Source organism: Haemaphysalis longicornis, unplaced genomic scaffold (genome assembly GCF_048455015.1).
Source record: "Haemaphysalis longicornis isolate Haplotype H1 unplaced genomic scaffold, Haemaphysalis longicornis Haplotype H1 scaffold_6, whole genome shotgun sequence".
In the NCBI taxonomy this organism is placed as follows: Eukaryota; Metazoa; Arthropoda; class Arachnida; order Ixodida; family Ixodidae; genus Haemaphysalis; species Haemaphysalis longicornis.
In genome coordinates this window covers 212,355,248-212,375,898 of record NW_027526407.1, presented here as the reverse complement: position 1 = coordinate 212,375,898, position 20,651 = coordinate 212,355,248, and the positions used below count along the sequence as shown (strand labels likewise).

At 51.6% G+C, this 20,651-nt stretch overlaps 1 protein-coding gene across 1 annotated transcript in view; it reads right to left on the bottom strand.

Moving 5' to 3' along the window:
- LOC144141351 (uncharacterized) overlaps positions 1 to 20,651 on the bottom strand; it is a 129,559-nt gene that overhangs the window by 18,035 nt on the left and 90,873 nt on the right. Inside the window, exons 12-13 of the mRNA XM_077672949.1 lie at positions 17,203 to 17,378; positions 15,058 to 15,103 (exon numbers count right to left, since the gene is read on the bottom strand). Coding sequence (XP_077529075.1) covers positions 15,058 to 15,103; positions 17,203 to 17,378 — 222 coding nt within the window. The remainder of the gene's footprint in view (positions 1 to 15,057; positions 15,104 to 17,202; positions 17,379 to 20,651) is intronic.

Below are 20,651 nucleotides of genomic sequence, written 5' to 3'. Positions count from 1 at the left end.
CTTATCGCCATATTTTCCCTCCGACATTGCATTTAACACTTTTACTGCTACAGAGACCAGCATTGAATCCCGAAACGGTCAGATGCACCCCTTAAAACAATCGCTGTGAAGGCAGCACATGCCACCGGAATGGTGCTTCCCTTTCCCTCCTGTGGCATTGTCGTTCCTCATAATATTTTTCTTTCTTTTCTTGTATTTGTATACAATAAAGCCTCGTTTATCCAAATTTCAGTTATTCGAATTCATGAATAATCCTAACTGTACGGTACAGCCGAGCTTCAATGAAAGCCTATGCATAAAAAAGCCCGTTAATTCGAACGCGAGTGGCTTCCGCTATGGCCAAGTCCAACTACTTGTCCTCGCACCGGCGGCTGCATGCCTGGTGTACGGTTAAATAAACATAGAACACGTAATTGAAATAACGAATAAGTAATTGTAAATAAAAATAAATACTTCTCGCAATGGTAATATGGCAGCTATTACCTGTTTACAGAAAGCTTTTTCTAGTAGGGAGGACCTATTTAAATGCACTTATTGGCAGGCACGTAGGCAGGGGGGGGGGGGGGCAGGGGGCCGCCCCCCCCCCCCGAAATTCGTCCAGTCGGCCTGTAACGCCAGAGAATCTTACAAGTTCTTCGAAAAACGTTACAAAGCGACAGGTTCCTTTCCCCAAGCAATTGCGCACAGTCACGCAGCTGTTTCGCATGCGCAGGAAAACGGAAAAAAATAATGTTACTTTCGCTGATTTTTCAAATAAAGATGATAATAAGTCGTCAGAGATAAAAAAAATAATCAACCGTAGTACTACTCAAAAGCTACGCTTATTCCGGCTATTATCCCACAGCTAAATAGGACTTTATTTTCTAAGGCCGCATAACTTTCCACAGACTTAAAATAACGCGGAATTAATAACAAGAGCATGTTGTTGCGACTGCGGGTATCGTGGTCGAAGTGGACGAGGTTGGTGTTGTGCCGGGGCAGTCATCAGGACCAAGTCGATCGAGAAAGTAAGCTTTATACTATTTACATATTTCAGGGTCTGAGTGAACAGGCATTGCGTTCCTGGTGGCGCGAGATTAATAGACTTTGCTTGGTCCATCCCTGCTCTCCCTGTCTCCACGCTGCGGTCAGGAGGCACCAATCAGAAAAAATTCCGAAAAGGTCAAAATGCACGCACGCGCGCACACACACTGGGAGGGCATTTTCCCCCTCTCGTAGCTGAAAGTCTGTCGCCTCCGGTGGCGCTTTCTGCCTAAGGTCGACGTCCCCGGGACCACCAATATCGAAGTCCGGAAAAACATCTACTCCATTCCCACGCTCTAGTACTCGTTGAACAACAGCTTCTCGGGCGTCGGCCACATGCCGCCAATGAGGGAAACAGTCAGCACGCAGCACGCCGACGAAAGGGAGATGCCGCCCAGGGCTTTTGTCATCACCTACGTCGTTAGGGCCGCATTCGGCCCGCCAAGGGTATAGGTGATCGAATTTGCCGACAAGCGGATTAGCCACCGCAGCACGGATCGCCGCCGTGAGGTGGTGGCAACCTGGGGAGTATTCAAGTACTTTGTTTGAGTGATAGCTGCGTGGCGTGGGAACACGCACGCGTACGGCTTTGCTTTGCCGCAGACGCAGAGTTTTTCCGCGACCTGACGGCGGAAGCTAACCGAAAGCTAGGAAAAGGGGACTTCTGTATGGAAAGCGACGTCTTGACGGGCTATTAACCCGTTCGACCCCGCTGGCGCCTCTGCGAACCACACCAACTTTCGTCCGCTGCCTGTGTCGTCGGGCAAGCGCCCGCGTGGCGGAAGGAGTAAACTAGGAATGAGCGGATATGCGGCTCTCCAGTAAGTGTACACGGGCGGCGTCGTCTCCTCTTACTTTATGCGTGTGGCCGCCTAAGTAGGGCGGTGACTTCGCGACTGATTGCATCTTTAGTGGATGCGCAACATGCCAAAGAAAGCAAAGTGCGGGATTAGTTCTTAGCTGGGTGACTCCGTTGAATGCCGCGCCGCTGGGACGCGCCGTCGGCGCCCGGAGGTTCGTTTCAGCCGCGAGTCGGCGCGAGCAGTTCATATCTCTCCAAGTAGGACTCTCCACTGTCCGCAGTTTGAATTCGTCGAACGGACTTGCTGGGTTCCGCCGAAGAGGGAGAAGGGAGGGCGACTCCTCGGCACTCCTTCCCATGTATGTATATAGGGCACGGTGTAAGAATATTTAGGTGTTGACACTGCGCGCGGCGGCGCGGCCAGATCTTATTCGCCGCTCTGTGGGCTTCGCCGGAACGCCGCCAGAGTGCGCCCCGCCACGAGGGCTTTTCTTCTCGCCGAGCTACGGCAGTCGTAATACAGGTGCTGTGGGATCGTTCGGTGGAGCGGCGTGTACGTGAAGTTTTTTAATTCCACACAGGCACAGACAGATTGAAAATTCTGTCGACATCAAATAATTTTGGGCTACTTTCATTTTTACTCACAGAAACTGCAGCAGTGCGCGAAACAGCAGCGAAAACGCGGTCGTGCGACCCTTCCGAGCTCGTCGTCGAAACGCTTTTATTGCGAATTTTTGGGGGGCGCTGCGGTCGCCGTGCTGAGTGGACGTGTTCCTATCAGCTCCGTCCTTAATGCCCGCTTTCGCAGTGTTAATTAGTTTGGATCCCGAAGATTTGGTTACCGATGTGTTTGTGAGGGTGTCCGCTATCACCCGATACCCCAGTTTCCATCGAAGGTGCGTTTTTCATCGATTTATCGGACTTTTCCCGGTTCATCGCCACGAGTAGCCGCTAAGCCTAAGCGAACCGAGGGCTCGCTAGGCCTAGCCAGCCATTCTCCTGCCACGACAACATGGAGGGTTCCGCCGCCGCTTCGACGCATGGTTCCCAGGTCTCCCAAATGTGCGTGCAAGTCGACGGAGAAGAAATTACGCCCGAGGAATTTAAGCGCTCGTCCGGATGGCTGCACATCGGCGGGCACAAGAGCCGACCACGCCGGCAAGCAACTCAGGGTGAGTCGACTTCTGGAACTGCTACTCCGAGCTCGCAACAGAACCCTAAGTTCAACAAGAACCTCCGGACCGCAGTTATTCGGGCAGCTCGCATGCCAGCCATGCCTGCAGACGAAATTAAGATCGTCGTGCGGCCCCGCGGAGGGCTCGATATTTCCAAGGCCGGAGCTGCTAGCGTGGCAACCGCCATCATGGCGGCAGCGGGAATTGAGAAGGCCGACCGCGCTGACGATATGGCGTGTCCCAATACCCAGCAAAACATTATGGTGCTCAGCACTCCGAGCATCGAGCGAGCGGAGAAGTATGCGCGAATTCAAGCCATCAACATCCAAGGCAAAATATATGAGGTGAGCGCTTACGGAATGACGGCCCACGACACAGTCAAGGGCGTGATCAGGGGCATAGGGCTCGAGGACAGCGAAGCCGAAATAATGCAGCAGATCGTTACCAAGTACAACCCCCTCCTTGCCGCGGGGGCGAAGCGTATCGGGAACACGACGACAGTAATTGTAGTCTTCAATGGTACCAAGGTTCCCAGGTATGTGCGTTACGGATCCACGCTCTACCCGTGCAGTCTCTACAGGAAACAAATAGAAGTTTGCAAAGTATGCGGCAAGGTCGGTCACAGGCGCGACGTGTGCCCCACACCGAATGCACGTGTTTGCCTTACATGTGGCGTTTGTAATCCAAGAGAGGGCCACAAGTGTGTGCCCAAATGCAAGCTCCGCGGCGGAGAACACCCCACCGGCGACCGCCTCTGCAGAGCCAAATACAAGGTTCCATACGTCGTGCGACGACGGCGATGGGAACGCCGTAACGCCGAAGAACAGCAAAAGCAAGCACTCGAGCCAGGCTCCTTTCCACGCCTTGGACGCTCCCGCTCACGTAGTTTTTCTCGTAGCGGATCACGCAGCGCGTCGCGCAGCGCATCGCGCCATGCCTCACGCCACGCTTCCCGTCGTGCATCGCGCAGTGCATCCCGCGGCCGTGACTCATGTGACAGAGTCAGCTGGGCGGACGCAGCAAAAGGCAAAGTTAAAGGCAGCAGCGTCAGCTCCAACAACGCCACTAGTGGCCGAGGCACTCCGAACAGCTGGAAGGCGTGGATTACCAGCCCCTACTACAAGGAACTCGAACAACTCCGCGCAACCAACGCGGCGCTGGTAAAAACCACGCGTCAGCTTGCCCAAGAGCTAGCCGAGGTCAAGAAAGAACTGCAAGCACAGCAATCCCAGGCAACCACTGTCCCAGGTCAGCCACCCGAGACATCTACACACGCCGCTACTCCCGAGCAGAGCATCGACACGCCATCACACCAAGGCACACAATCAATGGACACAGCCCAAGACGCGCCCCAGGAAGAGAAGACCACTGATCCAACCCCCAAGAAACGAGCACGCACGTCATCACAAAACCACACGGAACTCACCCAACTGGAAATTCAGCTGGAAGCGAAAATTGAAACGCTCACCAACACATACGCCAGCACAGCTGCCGTCACCGACCAACGACTGGCGCGACTGGAGGAGTTGATCACCACGTCCTTCAGCAACATACAAAAGCAGTTCGAATTCATTGAACAGACCCTCAAGCCAATAGTCTGCAGCCCCATTTTTGCGGCGCAATTCGCCAACCACCCATACCTCCAAGAACAGACGCAAGCCCCAACTCCGCTACAACCATGTCCCAGCCCCCAGCCACAATAGGATCGCTGCCAGGCCTTACGGTCTGGCAGTGGAACTGCCGCAGTTACAACAACAAGAGAGCAGTGCTGCAACAACATATTACCACAGTAACCAAGAAACCTGACATCATCCTGCTGCAAGAAACGGCGATGGCGACTCCCACCCTCCCTGGGTACCGCGCTCACGTTAGTCCGGCGGAGGGACGGGGCGTCTGCACGTTCGTCCGCAAAGGGCTCATGTTCGTCGAGCACCAACTAAAACACGGTCGCAGCAGGGTGGAATACACCTTCACGGTAATCCTTCCAAGCAAACAACGGAAACGCAGCCTGTTCATCGCCAACATCTACAGTAATCCCAAGCACCACACACAAAAATTCAAGACTCTACTACACACAGCCAGCACACAAGCCAAAAACAATACGTTGCTGATCGGAGGGGACTTCAACGCCGCCCATCGAGCATGGGGTTACATGAAGGACACGGCCAAGGGACGGGACCTGTTACAGGATGCTCTGAACCACAACTGTGCCCTGATAACGGACCCCGCTCATCCCACCCGCATCGGCAACTCCGTAGCACGAGACACCACACCAGACCTTACATTTGTCAAGAACGACCACGCGGGAAAAGTAACATGGCACAACACCGGCGTCGACCTGGGCAGCGATCACTACATCCTCGAAATCACGGTACCCAACCTATTCCGGGGCAACACCATTGCACACAAGTGGACGGACTGGGACGGTTTCCGTAAGGGACGTCCCACCACAGCACAAGACATCACAGACATCGAAACCTGGACGGCAGAGCTCCGCGATGCAGTGCAGTCGGCCACCAAGACCATCGAAACGGACGAGGACGTCGCTGCCATGGGCAGCCGCCTGGCCCATTTGATCGAGGCCAAACGTTCGATACACGCGCGTTGGAAGCGGCAACGGCTGAACCGCAAATTGAGAAAGAAGGTGGCTGACTTAAACAGGGCCATTGAACACCACTGCAAGGTCCTGTGCCGTCAGCAGTGGAATGAAATCTGCAGCCGAGCTGACGGGCAAATGCACCGCGGTTGCACCTGGAATCTAATACGGCACCTCCTAGACGAAACTAAGACCAAGTCACACCAGCGCGACCGCCTGGCCCGCCTCATGCACAACACCACACAACATCAAGGAAAAGACGCTGTTATCAAGAGCCTGGAAGCCAAGTATCTGCCGGACACGCCAACGGAAACCCACCCGCCGTACGGGGGGCTGCCCAACGCGTGGCTCGACCGAGACATTACCACGTCAGAGGTGCGGGTAACGCTGCACGAGCTCAATACCCGCTCGGCAGCCGGCCTTGATCTCGTTACCAACAAGATGCTACGCAACCTCGATGATGCATCGATCGAGTCCCTAACCCGTTACTTTAACGAATGCTGGCGTTCGGGCAAGCTCCCCAGACAGTGGAAAACGGCAAGAACGATTTTGATACCGAAACCGGGTAAACCACCGGATATTGGCAACCTGCGTCCCATCTCCCTCACGTCCTGCGTGGGCAAGGTGCTAGAGCACGTGGTAGCCACACGTTGGCAGGAATACTTGGAGAAGGATGGCCTCTATCCAGACACGATGATCGGCTTCAGGCACAGACTCAGCACACAAGACGCCATGTTACAACTCAGACAAGAAATCATCGACAATAAGACACAAGACAGCAAAGTAATTCTAGGGCTTGATTTACAAAGCGCATTCGATAAAATCAAAAACTCAGCCATAATTAGCACAAGCATCAAGACTTAACATGGGGGTAATGAGCTACAATTATATCAAGGACTTCTTGACCAACCGCACGGTGGAACTGCACGCCGGAGACCTCAAGCTTCCCGAACGCAAGCTCGGCAGCATGGGTACACCGCAGGGTTCAGTCATCTCGCCATTGCTCTTCAACCTCGTCATGATCGGGGTAGCGAGGGCATTGGCGGGGACCGGCGTCCGGCACACAATCTACGCCGACGACATTACCCTGTGGGCGGCCGGTGGCACCGACGCCAGCATCGAGCAACAGCTGCAAGCGGCGGTTACCACCATTGAGCAGCACCTTGAAGGCACCGGCCTAGTTTGCTCGCCCGCTAAATCCGAGCTGTTCGTCCTCACACCGCTACGACCGGGGCGGAAACGCGCTTCCCCTCGGGAGTGCGATCACATGAAGAAAGTGACAGCATCAGGGCAACGCATTCCCGAGGTTTCCAAGATCAGGGTCCTGGGTCTCCTGCTAAACAAGAGCGGCCGCAACGACGAGACCATTACCAAGCTTACCACCAAGGCAATGGACGCAATCCGGCTCATACACCGAGTCTCGACGCGACGGGCGGGCATGCGTGAAGACAGTCTCGTGCGCCTTGTCCAGTCGTTCGTGATCAGTCACATCGCATACGTTGCGCCCTACCTCAACTGGCACGTCACCGACAGGACCAAGATCAACACGCTGATCAGACGGGCTTATAAGACGGCGCTGGGCTTAACGGAGACCACAAGTACGGCTCGGCTCCTGCAACTGGGGTGTCCATAACACCCTAGAGGAAATATCCGAGGCGCAGCTCACCGCGCAAAAGGAGCGCCTCTCTACCACCAAGACGGGCCGCAGTATCCTGGCATCCCTAGGTCACAACCCCCGAGCTCCCAGGCGGCAACCGTGCGAGATCAGCGAGGAGGCGCAGGCCCACATCCGCGTGGACCCCATCCCGAAAAACATGCACCCTGAGTATAACCAAGAACGGCGGCAGGCGCGGGCCAAGGCCCTCACCGAGCAACACGCCCAAGACCCCCACGCCCGATACGTAGACGCATCGGAATACCAACGGGAAGGCTTTGCGGCAGTGGTCGTTGCGGCGGCTACCGGCACCAAGACGACGGCAGCGAGCGTGCGGTGCACAGACGCCACAGACGCCGAGGAGGTTGCCATCGCTCTTGCGATCTCCGAAACCGAGTGTCGCACCGTGCTCAGCGACTCGAGGAACGCCGTGCGCAACTTTGCAAAGGGGCGAGTGTGCGCGCCGGCGGCTGCGATCATCGCAAAGCTCAAGTTCCAAGACCAAGGCAGCACCATCCGTATCAAATGGTTCCCCGCTCACGCGGGAGAGTGTGCATCTTCACCGAACCACAACGAGACGGCCCATTCGGCGGCGCGAGCGCTTACCCTCCGCTCCCCCGAGAGTGACCGTTCCGTGTGGTGGTTCGAAACCAAGGACCGAATGGCCAGTTATGGCGAAGTGACTAAGTATTATCGCCTAGCTCGACGGACAATGCCGCCTGCCCACCCGGCACTCAGTCGGGAGGAGGCCGTCATCCTAAGGCAGCTACAGACCGGGTCACTCCCCGCCCCGGCAGTTCTACACGTGCTTCACCCAGAACTCTATCCGAGTGGTGTGTGCAGTGTTTGCTCAGTGGGTCCGGCGGACCAATGGCACATCATGTGGGACTGTGCCAGGTTCCCGACCGAAGCTACCTCCAGGACATACCCGCCCGAACTTCAAAGTGCAGTGCAGTGTACAGACAAGGACACTCAACTATGGGCCGTCCAGCAGGACCGGGGTGTGCTCGAAAAGCACAAGCCTCACGACCCTCCACAAACGGGCCAAACTGCGGCATTGCAGAGTAGGGCATAACCCCGGGTCGACGATTGGCCAACGTCACGACGCTTCAAACCGTCGGTTGCCGGCATTTAATAAAGTTGCTCCTATCCTATCCTATTGCGAATTTTCTTCGCTCATCCGCACCACTCCAGAGAGCGTAGTCACTTTACCGCCTTTTAAAGTAAAAGGTTGCCCTAAACGCACACGCTCGCCCATATGGGGCGAAGAGCCTACGCGTAACATAAAATGTTGCTTGAGCAGTGAAAATCGCCCAAGGTGTGACGTGGAAATACCCGCCGTGTAGAGAATATAGTAAAATTTCTCCAACTGTGGTTCTTTAGCGGGTACATAGACGTCAGTGACGCTTTCGTATTTCGCCTGTATCAGAAATGCTACCTCCATAGCTAGGCACACAACCCGCGCTGTTTTACTGTGTAGCGGGACGCCTCCGCCGTTGTATGCGTGAGGGCCCGGAACGAAGCTAAACCAAGACAACACATATGCGACATTTTAATGGAAAAGGCACTGCAGTGCTACCTACTCGACGCGAAAATGGTCAGTGAAAATTTCCAAGCGTTTCTCTATCAAGCTCGTCTTTCACGCCGATACCGACGGTGCTGAGCGGTTGTCTATCTGACGGAAACACAGGCGTGCACGCCCAGATATAAAATACTGACGCGACTCTAAACTGGGATTGACGGATGTCAGTTTGGAATAATTGCAGTCTGCGTGGTAAGGCGACTTGGTGGACCCCAAAATTCTCCACCGAACTTAGTAGGGTCAGGGCAAATTATACAGCTTAACAAACGTAATATGCTAAACCAAAATGTACAGCGGGTAAAAAGTGGGCCCGCGATGGCTTTCTAAACTTAACCGCACCGCTTCTATGGCATGCAGCATGTGTGTGCCTGTGTAAATGTTTCTTTGAAGACACAAGGAAGATACCGGCATCGGTAGCCTCAATTATTTCTAATAAATTTGGAACTTGGGCAAACTGGTTCTTTCGCACATTAAAAAAAAACTGCACGTAGACACGGGCGAATAAAGGAAAATACAAGAGCTCGTGTTTGTGTTTCCTTTCTTTGTCCTTATATCTATGCACGGTTTTTTTGTCAAAATTTGGAGAAGCCTCAATTATTTCGTCCGGGGACCTTGTGACTTCCAGACTTTTGATATTGTAATATTTTACTGATCAGGGAACTCAATCGAACAACGTAAGTGTAACACTGACTGCGGCATCAGCAAAAGAATGCAAATGGTGCCCGTGTTCTGTACGATTTGAATAATCCCATTTGGTCCTGATTTGGAGCCTTGCATTGTGGTGTCTAGTATTTCCCACAGTGGCGTATCGAGAAATTATTTTCGGGGGTTGCCATACGCCACAGGTAAAAAAATAAAAGGAAATATATCCTGCGGCGAAAACATTTTTGTTTTTCTGCTTTAGTAATGTCAGTGTTATTTGTTTCGTCGACTGTAATATCTGCACAAAAATACGGGTAGGCAGGGCTCTGAAGAACCATACTTCTGAACAGACCAACATTCTTGTTATCTTTGTTTTTACATTTTAATATAACGATTCGGTGTATTAATAGCATTGTTCTGTCTAGTCCCCTGATTGCCCATGCATACATTCAACGTAAGGATAAAAAAATTATTTTTGTGCCACGAAAGCCAAAATAGCGGTTATGTGTAACACACATTTTTAACTACAAGTCGCCTTTCTGGCTGGAGAAAACACAATGCATTACAAGTGCCTTTCGCAGAGATTTGCCATCTAAAAAGCACATGGGCTACGATATCCGCGCACTGCGTCACCTTGTTGTACCGCGTGAGTTCCACAACGCTCACTACGGATGGTGCCGCAGTGATCGGTGACGAACACAACGTGGAAGCTGGAACATAATGTCTACTCCTCACTCTGGCAGCAGAAAAGACTGAAATGCAGCGTGAATGACACGGAAAGTCAAGCACACCGCGCATCCACCGCAGCTGCGCCCGCTACTCCGCAAGCGATATCCGGCCCCTCATTCACAGCGCCCCCGCGCCGCTGCGGTCTGCGCATGTACTAAGGGCGAACACAATCTGGCCCAAGGAGGTTTAAATAAATTTGCATATAACCTCCTTGATCTGGCCGCGTTCTCCGCCGCGGCGGCCGGCGAGTGTCAACACCTAAATATTCTTACACCGTGATATAGGGGCATGTTCGATGCGGGCTGGCACAGCGAGGCATGATTCAGCCGATTCAGCACCTCTGTTCGGTGCTCCTTCAGGCCCAGCAAATTTGTGTCGAGGTGCTCTGGCGCAACAACACGCAGCCATGGGGAAAGAAGGTGCCAGCCGGGGTTCAACTTGAACGGCCAGGAAGCGACCAGGACAAACGATGAAATTGACAAGCTTCTTCGCTAAAGTTCCAAAGGTGGGTCCTGTGTTTCTCATTGTCTTTGCTTGTTACGCCCGCTTTAGCAAAGCGGCAACTTAGCAATTCCCAGCTTGTGAGCTTCTGAGCAATTCTATAATACTGGTTTTGCCATAAATGTCTATTTCTGAGATGACTATTTAAACACGATGCATCTGTCGAGGAGTGCAATTTTCATCATATAGCGCGATTGTAGTCATCGCTTTAAATATTTTGTATACGTGCTACGGGTATGACTGCACGACGCTTTTTTTGTTTTCTTATCACTACAACCGTGCCACTTTCTAATCGGGCCATCAGGAATGATGTCTCCATGACTGCAAACGATGGTCCCGTTACGCCATCCGTAAAACACGCATTCTATTCCAACCCAGATGGCCGAATTTACTCCAATCTAACGCAAACCAAATTTTTGCAGTTTCAATATAAAAATGCACTTGAAGGTATTGGTAGCAGATTTGAAAAATAATACTGTACTAAGCTCCTATGTTGACGATTTAACAAGAAGACAAAGATGGAGAGACATGTTACAGTTCGCCCCTCTTTGATTGAGCAGTTTTTCTCCTGGCAGTAGAATTTATTGTATAATACAGTTCGCGGGTTAATTCAAGGTCTTTTACCTTGACAGCTCCATCTCCACAGATGGCAAAAGTACGCTAGTGCGTTTGTGTTCGAGGCACGGATATCTGCTTTTGCGCTACTCCGAGTCACCACGACGTCGGGCACGCAAAAACACGCCACGCAGCTGTATTCAACATGCTAAAGGTCTTTTCTTACACGACAGTTTGCATAATGAAAGCGGCGCACCACCGTTTACAGTTCATTGGAACACTAAACAAATGTTCGTGTACTCGCAAAAATAACCTCTGTCGCTTTTTCGTAATGACGATGGGTCGATGACACTCCACTTGAACCTTTCAATGAGATCATGGGAGGCTGTTACAAAACCCGCGAACGTGGTTCGGTTCAATATTCGGTTTCAAAGTGCAGGCAATTTTCGGACTCGTATAAATTGGAGAAAAGGTGCGAATTAGATTGGAGTAGGTTCAGGTCCAATAGCGAACCGCTAGGGAATGAAAAGGGTTCAATGCCATGATAATGATAAGACTGCGTTTTCGCCCATTAGAATACAGATGACTTCCACAGGACTACAACGTCAATTCTATATAATCGTGTTTGAATTAACGAGACTCGACTGCATCTAGTCTAAATCAAAGAGCACTATTCACAGGCACATATGGCGCGAAAAATGAAATGTATTGAATGTACGGATACTCGGAATCATTTTTATTTAGGGTACTTGTAAAAGCGGAGCTTCGCATAAGACGTACGACAATAATTAATTGAAACGTGAAGTAAAAACTATTGTCAGAAAATTTATGTATGATTATTTTTTATTTCTATCGTGCATCTAGGAAGGAAGCCTTCTTTTATCACAAGGCGGCTCTACCTCCGAAAACGTCACAGTACCTGCAGACTTGGATGCCGAGAGAACGGATGACTGCGAGGACGGTGTGGAAACTGTCAGCCCTCTTTGTCACAATGATATCGGAACGTTTGTCAATAACACTGACATACCCGATGACATCCGAGAACGGGTATACTCTAACGTATGGGTGCCAACCCCGAGCTACAAGTTTGAAATCTCGGTCGCCAAAAACGGGAAAAGGCGCACGTTTCAGTTTCACTGGCTGCAGCGATATGAGTGGCTTGCATTTTCTCATGTGCGGAAGGGAGCTTTCTGCAAAACCTGCGTACTTTTTTGTCGTAAGAGCGGAGCGGGTAAAGGCTCTCACCAGACATGTAAGAACCTCGTAACAGTTCCGTTTACGAAGTGGAAGGATGCCCTTGAGACATTCGAGAATCATGCACGGACTGAATACCACAAGACGGCAACGGTTGAAGCCGAATGCTTTCTCAGAGTCACCAGAGGAAAATCAAGCAGTGTCCACGTACAGCTTAATCAGCAAGCATAGGGCGATCTCGAAGACAACAAGGCAAAGTTGCGCGCGATTATCGATACAGTTTTACTGTGCGGCCGTCAAGACCCCGCGCTGAGGGGTGACAAGGATTCGGGGCGTCTTTCTCTTGAGGAACCCTTACAGAGCGACGGCAACTTCAGGGCGCTCCTACGTTATAGAGCGAATGGCGGAGACATCATTTTGACCAATCACATGCGCACAGAAGGCGGCAATGCTCTTTACTCCAGCCCGCACATTCAAAATGAAATTATTTCGATAATTGGCAAGCTTACACAAGATAAAATTGTAAGACAGGTAAACGAGGCGGGATTTTTTTCGGTGCTGGCAGATGAAACAACGGATGTATCACAAACCGAGCAATTCTCTTTGTGCGTACGCAACGTCGAACCTACTACTTCTAGCATTCGGGAAGATTTCCTCTGCTTCGTACCTGTTGACGACGTCAGTGCGCCTAGCCTGGCTGACACACTGAAAAGGGAGCTGCTGCATCTTGGCCTGCACTTGGACATGATGAGAGGGCAAGGATACGATGGAGCAGCAGCGATGAGTGGAGCATCCAACGGCATGCAGGCGCTCATCCGGAACGACTTCCCAACGGCGTTGTACACGCATTGCTCGTTGCACTCCCTGAACCTTTGTTTGAGCGACGGCTCAGCTGCCCAAGATATTCGACGGGCCTTTGGATCACCCAAAAGGACAGCGGTCCTGAAAAAACATCTGGAAGCGTCTACAAAGTCTTTCCACCGGCTGCGCCGATATTGTGAAACAAGGTGGGTGGAACGTCATGATTCAGTCGCATTGTTTGGAGAAGCACTTCCTGAGATAGTTCACTCATTTGAAGAGTTCATGGACACCTCCCCTGATAAAGCAACAGCGTCCACCGCTTATTGCCTCCATCAGCGAATCTGTTCACTCAACTTTCTTTTATGCCTCGGTGTTAGTGAGACATTCCTAGGCCTCACACACCACTTGTCTGTGTATCTGCAGAGCCCACCTATTGACATGAGCGTCGGCGCCTTGGAGCAGGTTGACCTGCTTCTTGGCAGTTTCTGGAAGAGGAAATTACTGTACTATAGAAGATGGTGTCCAATTACTTTTGCGGCACCTGTACCTGCTGCCTACACACAACGCTTCGTCGCCTGTAGAACGTGGCGAAATAATTGGCGCATCTTGCACTAGTGTTTCAAGGCTAGAGAAAGAGCAGAGCTGACGGCCCCTCCCTCTCCTTTCGTCCGAGGCCCGGCTGTTGCACCTCATTCGAATTTTGGAACTGGTCGCTGAATGTTCTCAATGACTTGACGGCTCTCCCAGTCGTTTTGTCCGCAGGCTTTCACATCTTTCCTAAAGGGGACCGAGCTAGCACGCGCTACAACACGTGGCAACCAGCTTCGCGAACTCAGAGTCTGTGCTCCCCCTTTCCGGTGTGAACGCGCGTGAACTGGCGAAGAAAAGAGCACGCGAGAGATCACGCCATGAACGCTGGGCAGAGTGTTCTCGAAGGTCTAGCTGGCTGACACCGGGTGCTCCTCAGAAAGCGCACGTATTTTTCTGTTTTTTACGATCTCCTCACGAGGCGCACACTCACGTGCGCTCGGCTGGGCTGAGTTTTCTGGTAGCGCTTGACGGCGGAACGAAAGGCTCTGCTGCTGAAACGGAGATAGAAGGTGAAACTGTGCAAACACAATTAGAAACCCCATGGTTGGCGCTAGCGAAGACGTCTTATTCGCAGACTGCATTGCTGTTTATGATAGTACAATTCTATGCGTTGCGCTGACCGATGAGAAGATTATTTTTCTGGCGAGAAACGCAAAACCTATCGCTGCCAGTGACGAAAAATGGGAGGAAGACGCAGCACCAGTGCGACCGTAACCTCGAAAGTCGCAGTCGGATGGAATACCTCGGGCCTGCTCTTTAGTTTTAAATAAGGCTAACAGCACGCCTTCCGCCACATTCGCTCGTTAGTCAAAGGCGCTGGCTGCAGCTTTTAGGCACACGAGGCAGACACTCTTTCAAGCATCCAATCGTATACATGCCCTACTGCTTTTCATTCGCTGTGTCCTGTATTGCCGTTATTTTAATTAATTGAAACTTTTTCATTAATTGAAACTTTCATTCATTCGATCTGAGACGGCCTCCCCTTGCGGTTTGAATTAACGAGTTTTTACTGTATATGTTGTCACTCAATTCATGATAAACAATTTTCAGTGTGCGGCCTTTAGGTTAAGTGTGCGTGCTCGTTCCAGTCCGTCTTTCTTTTATATTTAGCGCTATCTGAAAAATAGTGTTAAACCAACCAGACAGATTCAACCGTTAGGGAAATAGAACCGAATCGGCAGAAAAGGTGGTCCAACTTAAAATACTACTCACGTTCCCGACGTATGTTTTTCCAAGGTAGACGGCCTTGTACGTGGCGCTGAAAAAATATTTGGACGATAAGCACACTCAGAAGAGGAAACTTTTGGTCGTTATAATCAATGATAAGACGCTGCTTGTCATTGCGAACTTGAGTTTTCTGTTTTTTGTTAATATCATTGTTTAGATGGACGGGTTGTTTTGGGACGTTGCAACGATCATGCCATTAACGCCAGAAAGAAAATAGCCCATTTGGCTCAGAAATTGTTTTGAGTGGCGTATTGAAAACTTTTCGGTATTGTCTTTCGCGCTGTACGTCTTATTCATTCGTACGTTACAAACCAACTAGCAAGTAACCAAGCCACATTGCGAAAGATTTCTTTGGCACCAATTTGAGCAGTTAGAAGGATCAGCTGAGAAGGGCCGCGAAAATCCCCGAATTAACGTACGAAATGTTGCTGGCGGGTAATCTTCCGCACGCCTAGGTTCGTTCAGCGCTGCGCTGTGGTATCACAGACAAAACCCAGAACGCCGAGCAGCAGCTTCCTCCTCCGCCAGAGGACGCCTGTTATCCTGCAGTGCCTTCGTGTATTTCCTCACGCGCGCACAAGGGGCACAGATTGCCAGCTGTAGCTCCCAGCTGCCGTGACGTCGCGACTCGGGAAAGCGTGCCGGTCTCGCACCCGGATAGAAGCCGCTCTTCGATTTCTGCCTACAACAAAACGAACCAACTCTCCTTCACGAAAGAAAAGTCAGTTCAAAAATTCTTGATACTTTAGTTTTTTTTCTCCTTTATTTCCTGTTCGGCATATTCATTTCAATTTTCGGCGGGGCAGCCGCGATGTGAGATGTGGGACACACGATGGTTTCGCATCAAAACCTGCACGCTACCGTGTCGGATGTGGTTGCGCCTCTTTGTGGTATACAGCGGCCTAAAGTAAATGTTGACGCCACGCTACGTGCATGCAAGCCACTTCAAACCTCGTGACGCTAGCGGAGCACTGACGCTACTGGTGGAACGTGCAACCGCAGGTGCGTGGCAGCACTGGCGTTTCCATAGGCTGCTGGCGGTTCGCATAGTTGATAGTTTTATACCCCACGTATGCATTTGATACAGGTACACCAAGGCAGACCTGACGCAAGACCAATGAAGTTGAGGCTCCGCTGTAAAACAGGAGGTGCGCCCAAATCGCTGCATTTCACGATACGAAAATACTATACGGCGTCCTTGCACTAGCTTGTTTCACTTGCACGTGCACCACGTAGCGGGAAAGGTGAGGCTCCATGGAAGATGGGTTTAGCCAACGGCTGTTCGACCACGGAAATCGAAAATTTTGCACTGGGAGGGCCAGTGCGGAGGAACAGTTTAAATCATAGCGTCCCTTTACATGAAATGCTTCACACCAGTACGTGCGCGCAGGATCACCCTAAAGAAAGTCGACGTACCGACAAGCCGAACAGAGAGCTTTTCATTGGAATTACTAGCTTCTGCAAGACACCATTTTTTGCTCAAGGGTGGAATGCGTGCTCTACGATTTCCAAAGCAGCCCAAACAAAGAAAATATTACCTTTCAGTGACCTAGTAAAGTATTCGCTTTAAACGAGTTAGGAATGCAGTGAGCCATCTTCGATTTCGGAGCTGGACGGGAGTCCAGCTCCGAAAATAAACGCTTGCAGATGAGGTTTACGGCGCGTTTTACCCTGCGTCTAGTGGATGATCAGAAAGGCAATCGTATTACCATGCCACGCAAAACTACCATATTATAGTACAGCGAAATACACATGGACGAGCCATAGACGCATAAGTTGTAACTGCATTTTCCCTCCTTTACTTTTTTTCAGTTAGCTATCAGCTACCTATCCGTTTTGAATTTTCTGTTAGCTATCACCCTCTCAAGGTAGGATACAGGGCGCCAATGATGAATTCTTGCAGCGTTGCCTTTCTTCAGATATTTTGGGCCTAGTCAGGCTTCCTTTGAGCTGCTTGCGTTCTCTTCCTCAAGAGGCATAAAAAGCATCAATGAGGAAATGAAAATACATCCAACTGTTCAAATACGCTCTGCACAGCCTTTAAAATGTAGCGTATGGACATAAGGCGCCACGTGCAGCCCGCTCTCTGAAATACACCAATTAAGTGCCAGTAGCTTCTCATTTATTCACCTCTCCTGGGGCGTGTTCACCGGCATCCCACTGGAGCCATCCAGTGGATCGGCGAAGAGGTCTGCTGAGCTCGGCGAAGGCTCCGGTCGTGGCTCGACGCGCGGAGGTTGTACCAGGCGGAGACCATTGAGGAGTTCGGACACGGGGCCGTACGCGGTACCGTCGTGCTGGTAGCTCTGCGCATGGTGGTGGGTGGAAGGGACCCTTGGTGCACACTTTTCGCTACTTTAGCTAAAGCAGACTGCAGGCAAATACACAACAAATAGTGCCGTTAGTATTCTGTAGCCTAATGTTCAAGGCAAAGCTTCAATTTTGCAGCCAATGAGCCAAAATGTTTAGTTTCCTGAGCCCCTTTACGAGAATTTTTACACAAAAATGCGTTAAAAATGTCGCTTGCAATCCAGTGTCGTCCTGGATGATTTGTTGACCCTGTTGTCGCCACCCACTCGTAAACAAGGCAGCATAGTACCGGATCGTGAGTGCGTGGACCCTATTCAAGGCGTGGGAAAAAAAACCAAATTCGGTTTGTTTGGTGATGTTAATCAAAATCCATGCTTTCAAAACTTGGCTTGCATCAGACCCCACGTAAAACAAGGGTAACTTGAATGGGTACGTTTTAAAGCAGCACAAATAAACAAACTCTCAGAAACTTTTTCATTGACGATACTCAAGAAATAAACTTAGGCTCGAGGATTCTCTAGTCTAATGAAAGAAAAACAGTTACATAATCATCAAAACAGTTAAGACAACAAAGTTCAGCGTATTTTGTTACGTTATTTCATTTACCCCTGACAAAAAACCCCCACATGAACAGGGTTACAACCTCCACTTCTCACCAGCCACATCTGCTCCCCTGCCAAGTACAGAAAAAGAACAGCAAAGCCGGAAGTGGCTATTGTTGGGAAACGAGCTATCCCAGGGCGGTCGCCAAGGTTGTGACTCGCCTTCCTGCTCGTCACCGAAGTTGGGAATCAGCCATCCCACCGCTGCCACCGCTGTTGCGACTGGCCATCCGAGCGCAGTCACCGGTGTAGCGACGTTGCCTCGCTCCGTCCGCTATCGACGCGGCGCAGAGCAGAGCGAAGAAGTTCTCCAGCCGACGAAAACTCAAAGTAACATTTATATACAGTATGTACAGGGTAAGCAAAAGTTACATCATTCGCACAAAGGCGACAGCACCCTTTCACTCGGTGCTTCCGAAGAGACTGGTGCCGGAGAGAAGCCGCTGAGGAAAGCCGACGATGAGAGCCTCCGGGCTTCTTTTATAGCCTGGGAGTTCGTTGTGGCCCCAAGAAGTTCGAAATGCTCCAATCAGGGCTCTCGCTGCCTGAAGTTTGAATTCCGACGAATGGTAGCGAAGCGGTGAGTCAGCTGCGCCGCCAATGGGGAAAGGGAGAGCGATGCCGCCGCCGTCTCCGTGACCTCGCCTCCGGGCGTAGCGACATGCCCTTGTTTGGGTCGTTCTCCGCTGAGGGTTTCAGCCGCGCCGCAGCGTTTCGAGATGCAGGAGCCGGCCGCGCTGCAGCGTTTCGAGATGCAGGATTCGGCCGCGCCGCAGCGACAAAGGGAGAGGCGTGACTCAGCCTCGCTGTCGGCGCGTCGCCTCGTGCAACGCCTTTGGGCCAGGCGCTCTGGCACAACAGCACCCCCGCCGCCAGACAATTCGCCGTGAAGACGAGCTGCCTCCACGTGGCTCGGATGCTGGGCGCGCTCGTTCGCCAGGCTCATCCAGGTACACCTCCAGTGCCCCAGGAAAAGGACGACTCCACCAGGTCCCTCTCCTTGAACAGGTACCGCCTGCCAGGTCCGGATCGCAGGTACCTCGCCGTGCTGCCCAGGTGTCTCGACCAGCTTCGTCCGGCTCTTCCGGTCTGTCCTCAGCACCGGTTGCTCATCGTTCTGGAGCTTGCAAAGAACCGACCGACAACAGGCAACACCCAGCGCAAGCAAGCACCCTCTGTCCTCCGTCAGAACACCAGACTCCAAAGCGCGACAAACTCTCCTAGCTAAGTGTCTATCCCAAATTTGGACCCTCTACACCAAGAGACCCATGCGGGACGTAAAACTCTTAAAAGAAGAACTCACACTAAGTGTCAAACGTAACACACGACATTAAATGATAACTAAGGTTGATTACTTGAAATCACGCAGTGCGGAAATAATCAACTGAGGCAGCAAATGAGGGCAATAATTTTGCTCCCATCTACCTGCTACGCTAAAATCGGCTCACGAAGAACGAAACGAAAGACACGGGGAGGACGAAGGCTGCCCTACTTAGAACGCCCGGCTTAGGGCGTCTGCGTTAGCGTTACCGGCTATATAGCACGCATACTTCTGCACGGCCCACACGACGCAGCCACATTCCTCTCCGGAAGTACTGTAAGCCTCTTCCCGGCAAGTTAACTTGTGACTTAAGTACAAACTAGTCGTTCCCGGCCGTTAGCCTCCTCTTGGCATAGTACAGCTCCCATGCCACGATCGCTCGATCGCACTGAATAACGAACCTTTCGAAAAGTCGGGGACCGTTAGAACTCGCTCCTCGCTCAAGGCTCGTTGCAGCGCTTAAACGCGTCCTCCTTCTCTGTGCCCTTTCCACCTTAACTGGCTCTTCTGAGAGCGTCAGTCAAAGGACTAGCCAGTGTGGAGTAATCTCTCACATACGCTTAGCCATATCCAGTCAAACCCGAAAAAGGCCTTATCTCTGACCTAGTCGTTTGGCGGCGATAGTTAACGAATGTGGCAACTTTGAATTACGACGATCTGCGTCGGCCGCGCTACCACCGCCACATGCGCTACATACGTTACTTCGGCGCATCCTATGTGACACTTGAATGTTTGACTGATAGGCCTGCTTTGAGCCTGCTCAGCACGACTCGTAAGGGCTCTACTTGCTCCTTACCATGTGCTAGAAAAGCTGGCGCCATCGTCGAGGTAATGGAGCGCGCACTACGACAGGCCACAAAACACCCGATCCTTTAGTTTCGACTCAAAAGGCCACACGGCGCGCGTTTGAGGCCGAAGCTGAACCTGACGGGACGGACTGTCCGAACGGGGAAACTAAGAACGCAGCCTTAGAACTAGCTCTTCCCCACAGGCTAGTTTCGTTATTCGAAACGCGTTCTCTTTCCGCGGTCATATACAAGCCTCGCAAAGCTGACACCCGTAATCTCGCGCGGAGCTGACTTCAAGGCCAACACTGCGGCCGGCACGCATGCCTCCCAATCGCGTTTCCGCTCAAAGCAGAAAGCTCTCAACTCTCGCTTTCGCCCTGAGCGCCTTCGTTCCACTGGCTTGGAATGCGGGTGAAAGTGCCCCACCTTGCTTTCAAGCAAGTCATCGCTAATTGGGGACAACATCGAGTTAGCCTCGCAACACTCGGCCACCTGGGTTTGCCTGCCGATGGGGATGACGCAACCCGCTTCGGCCGTCGGCGGCTCCACTAAGCTACT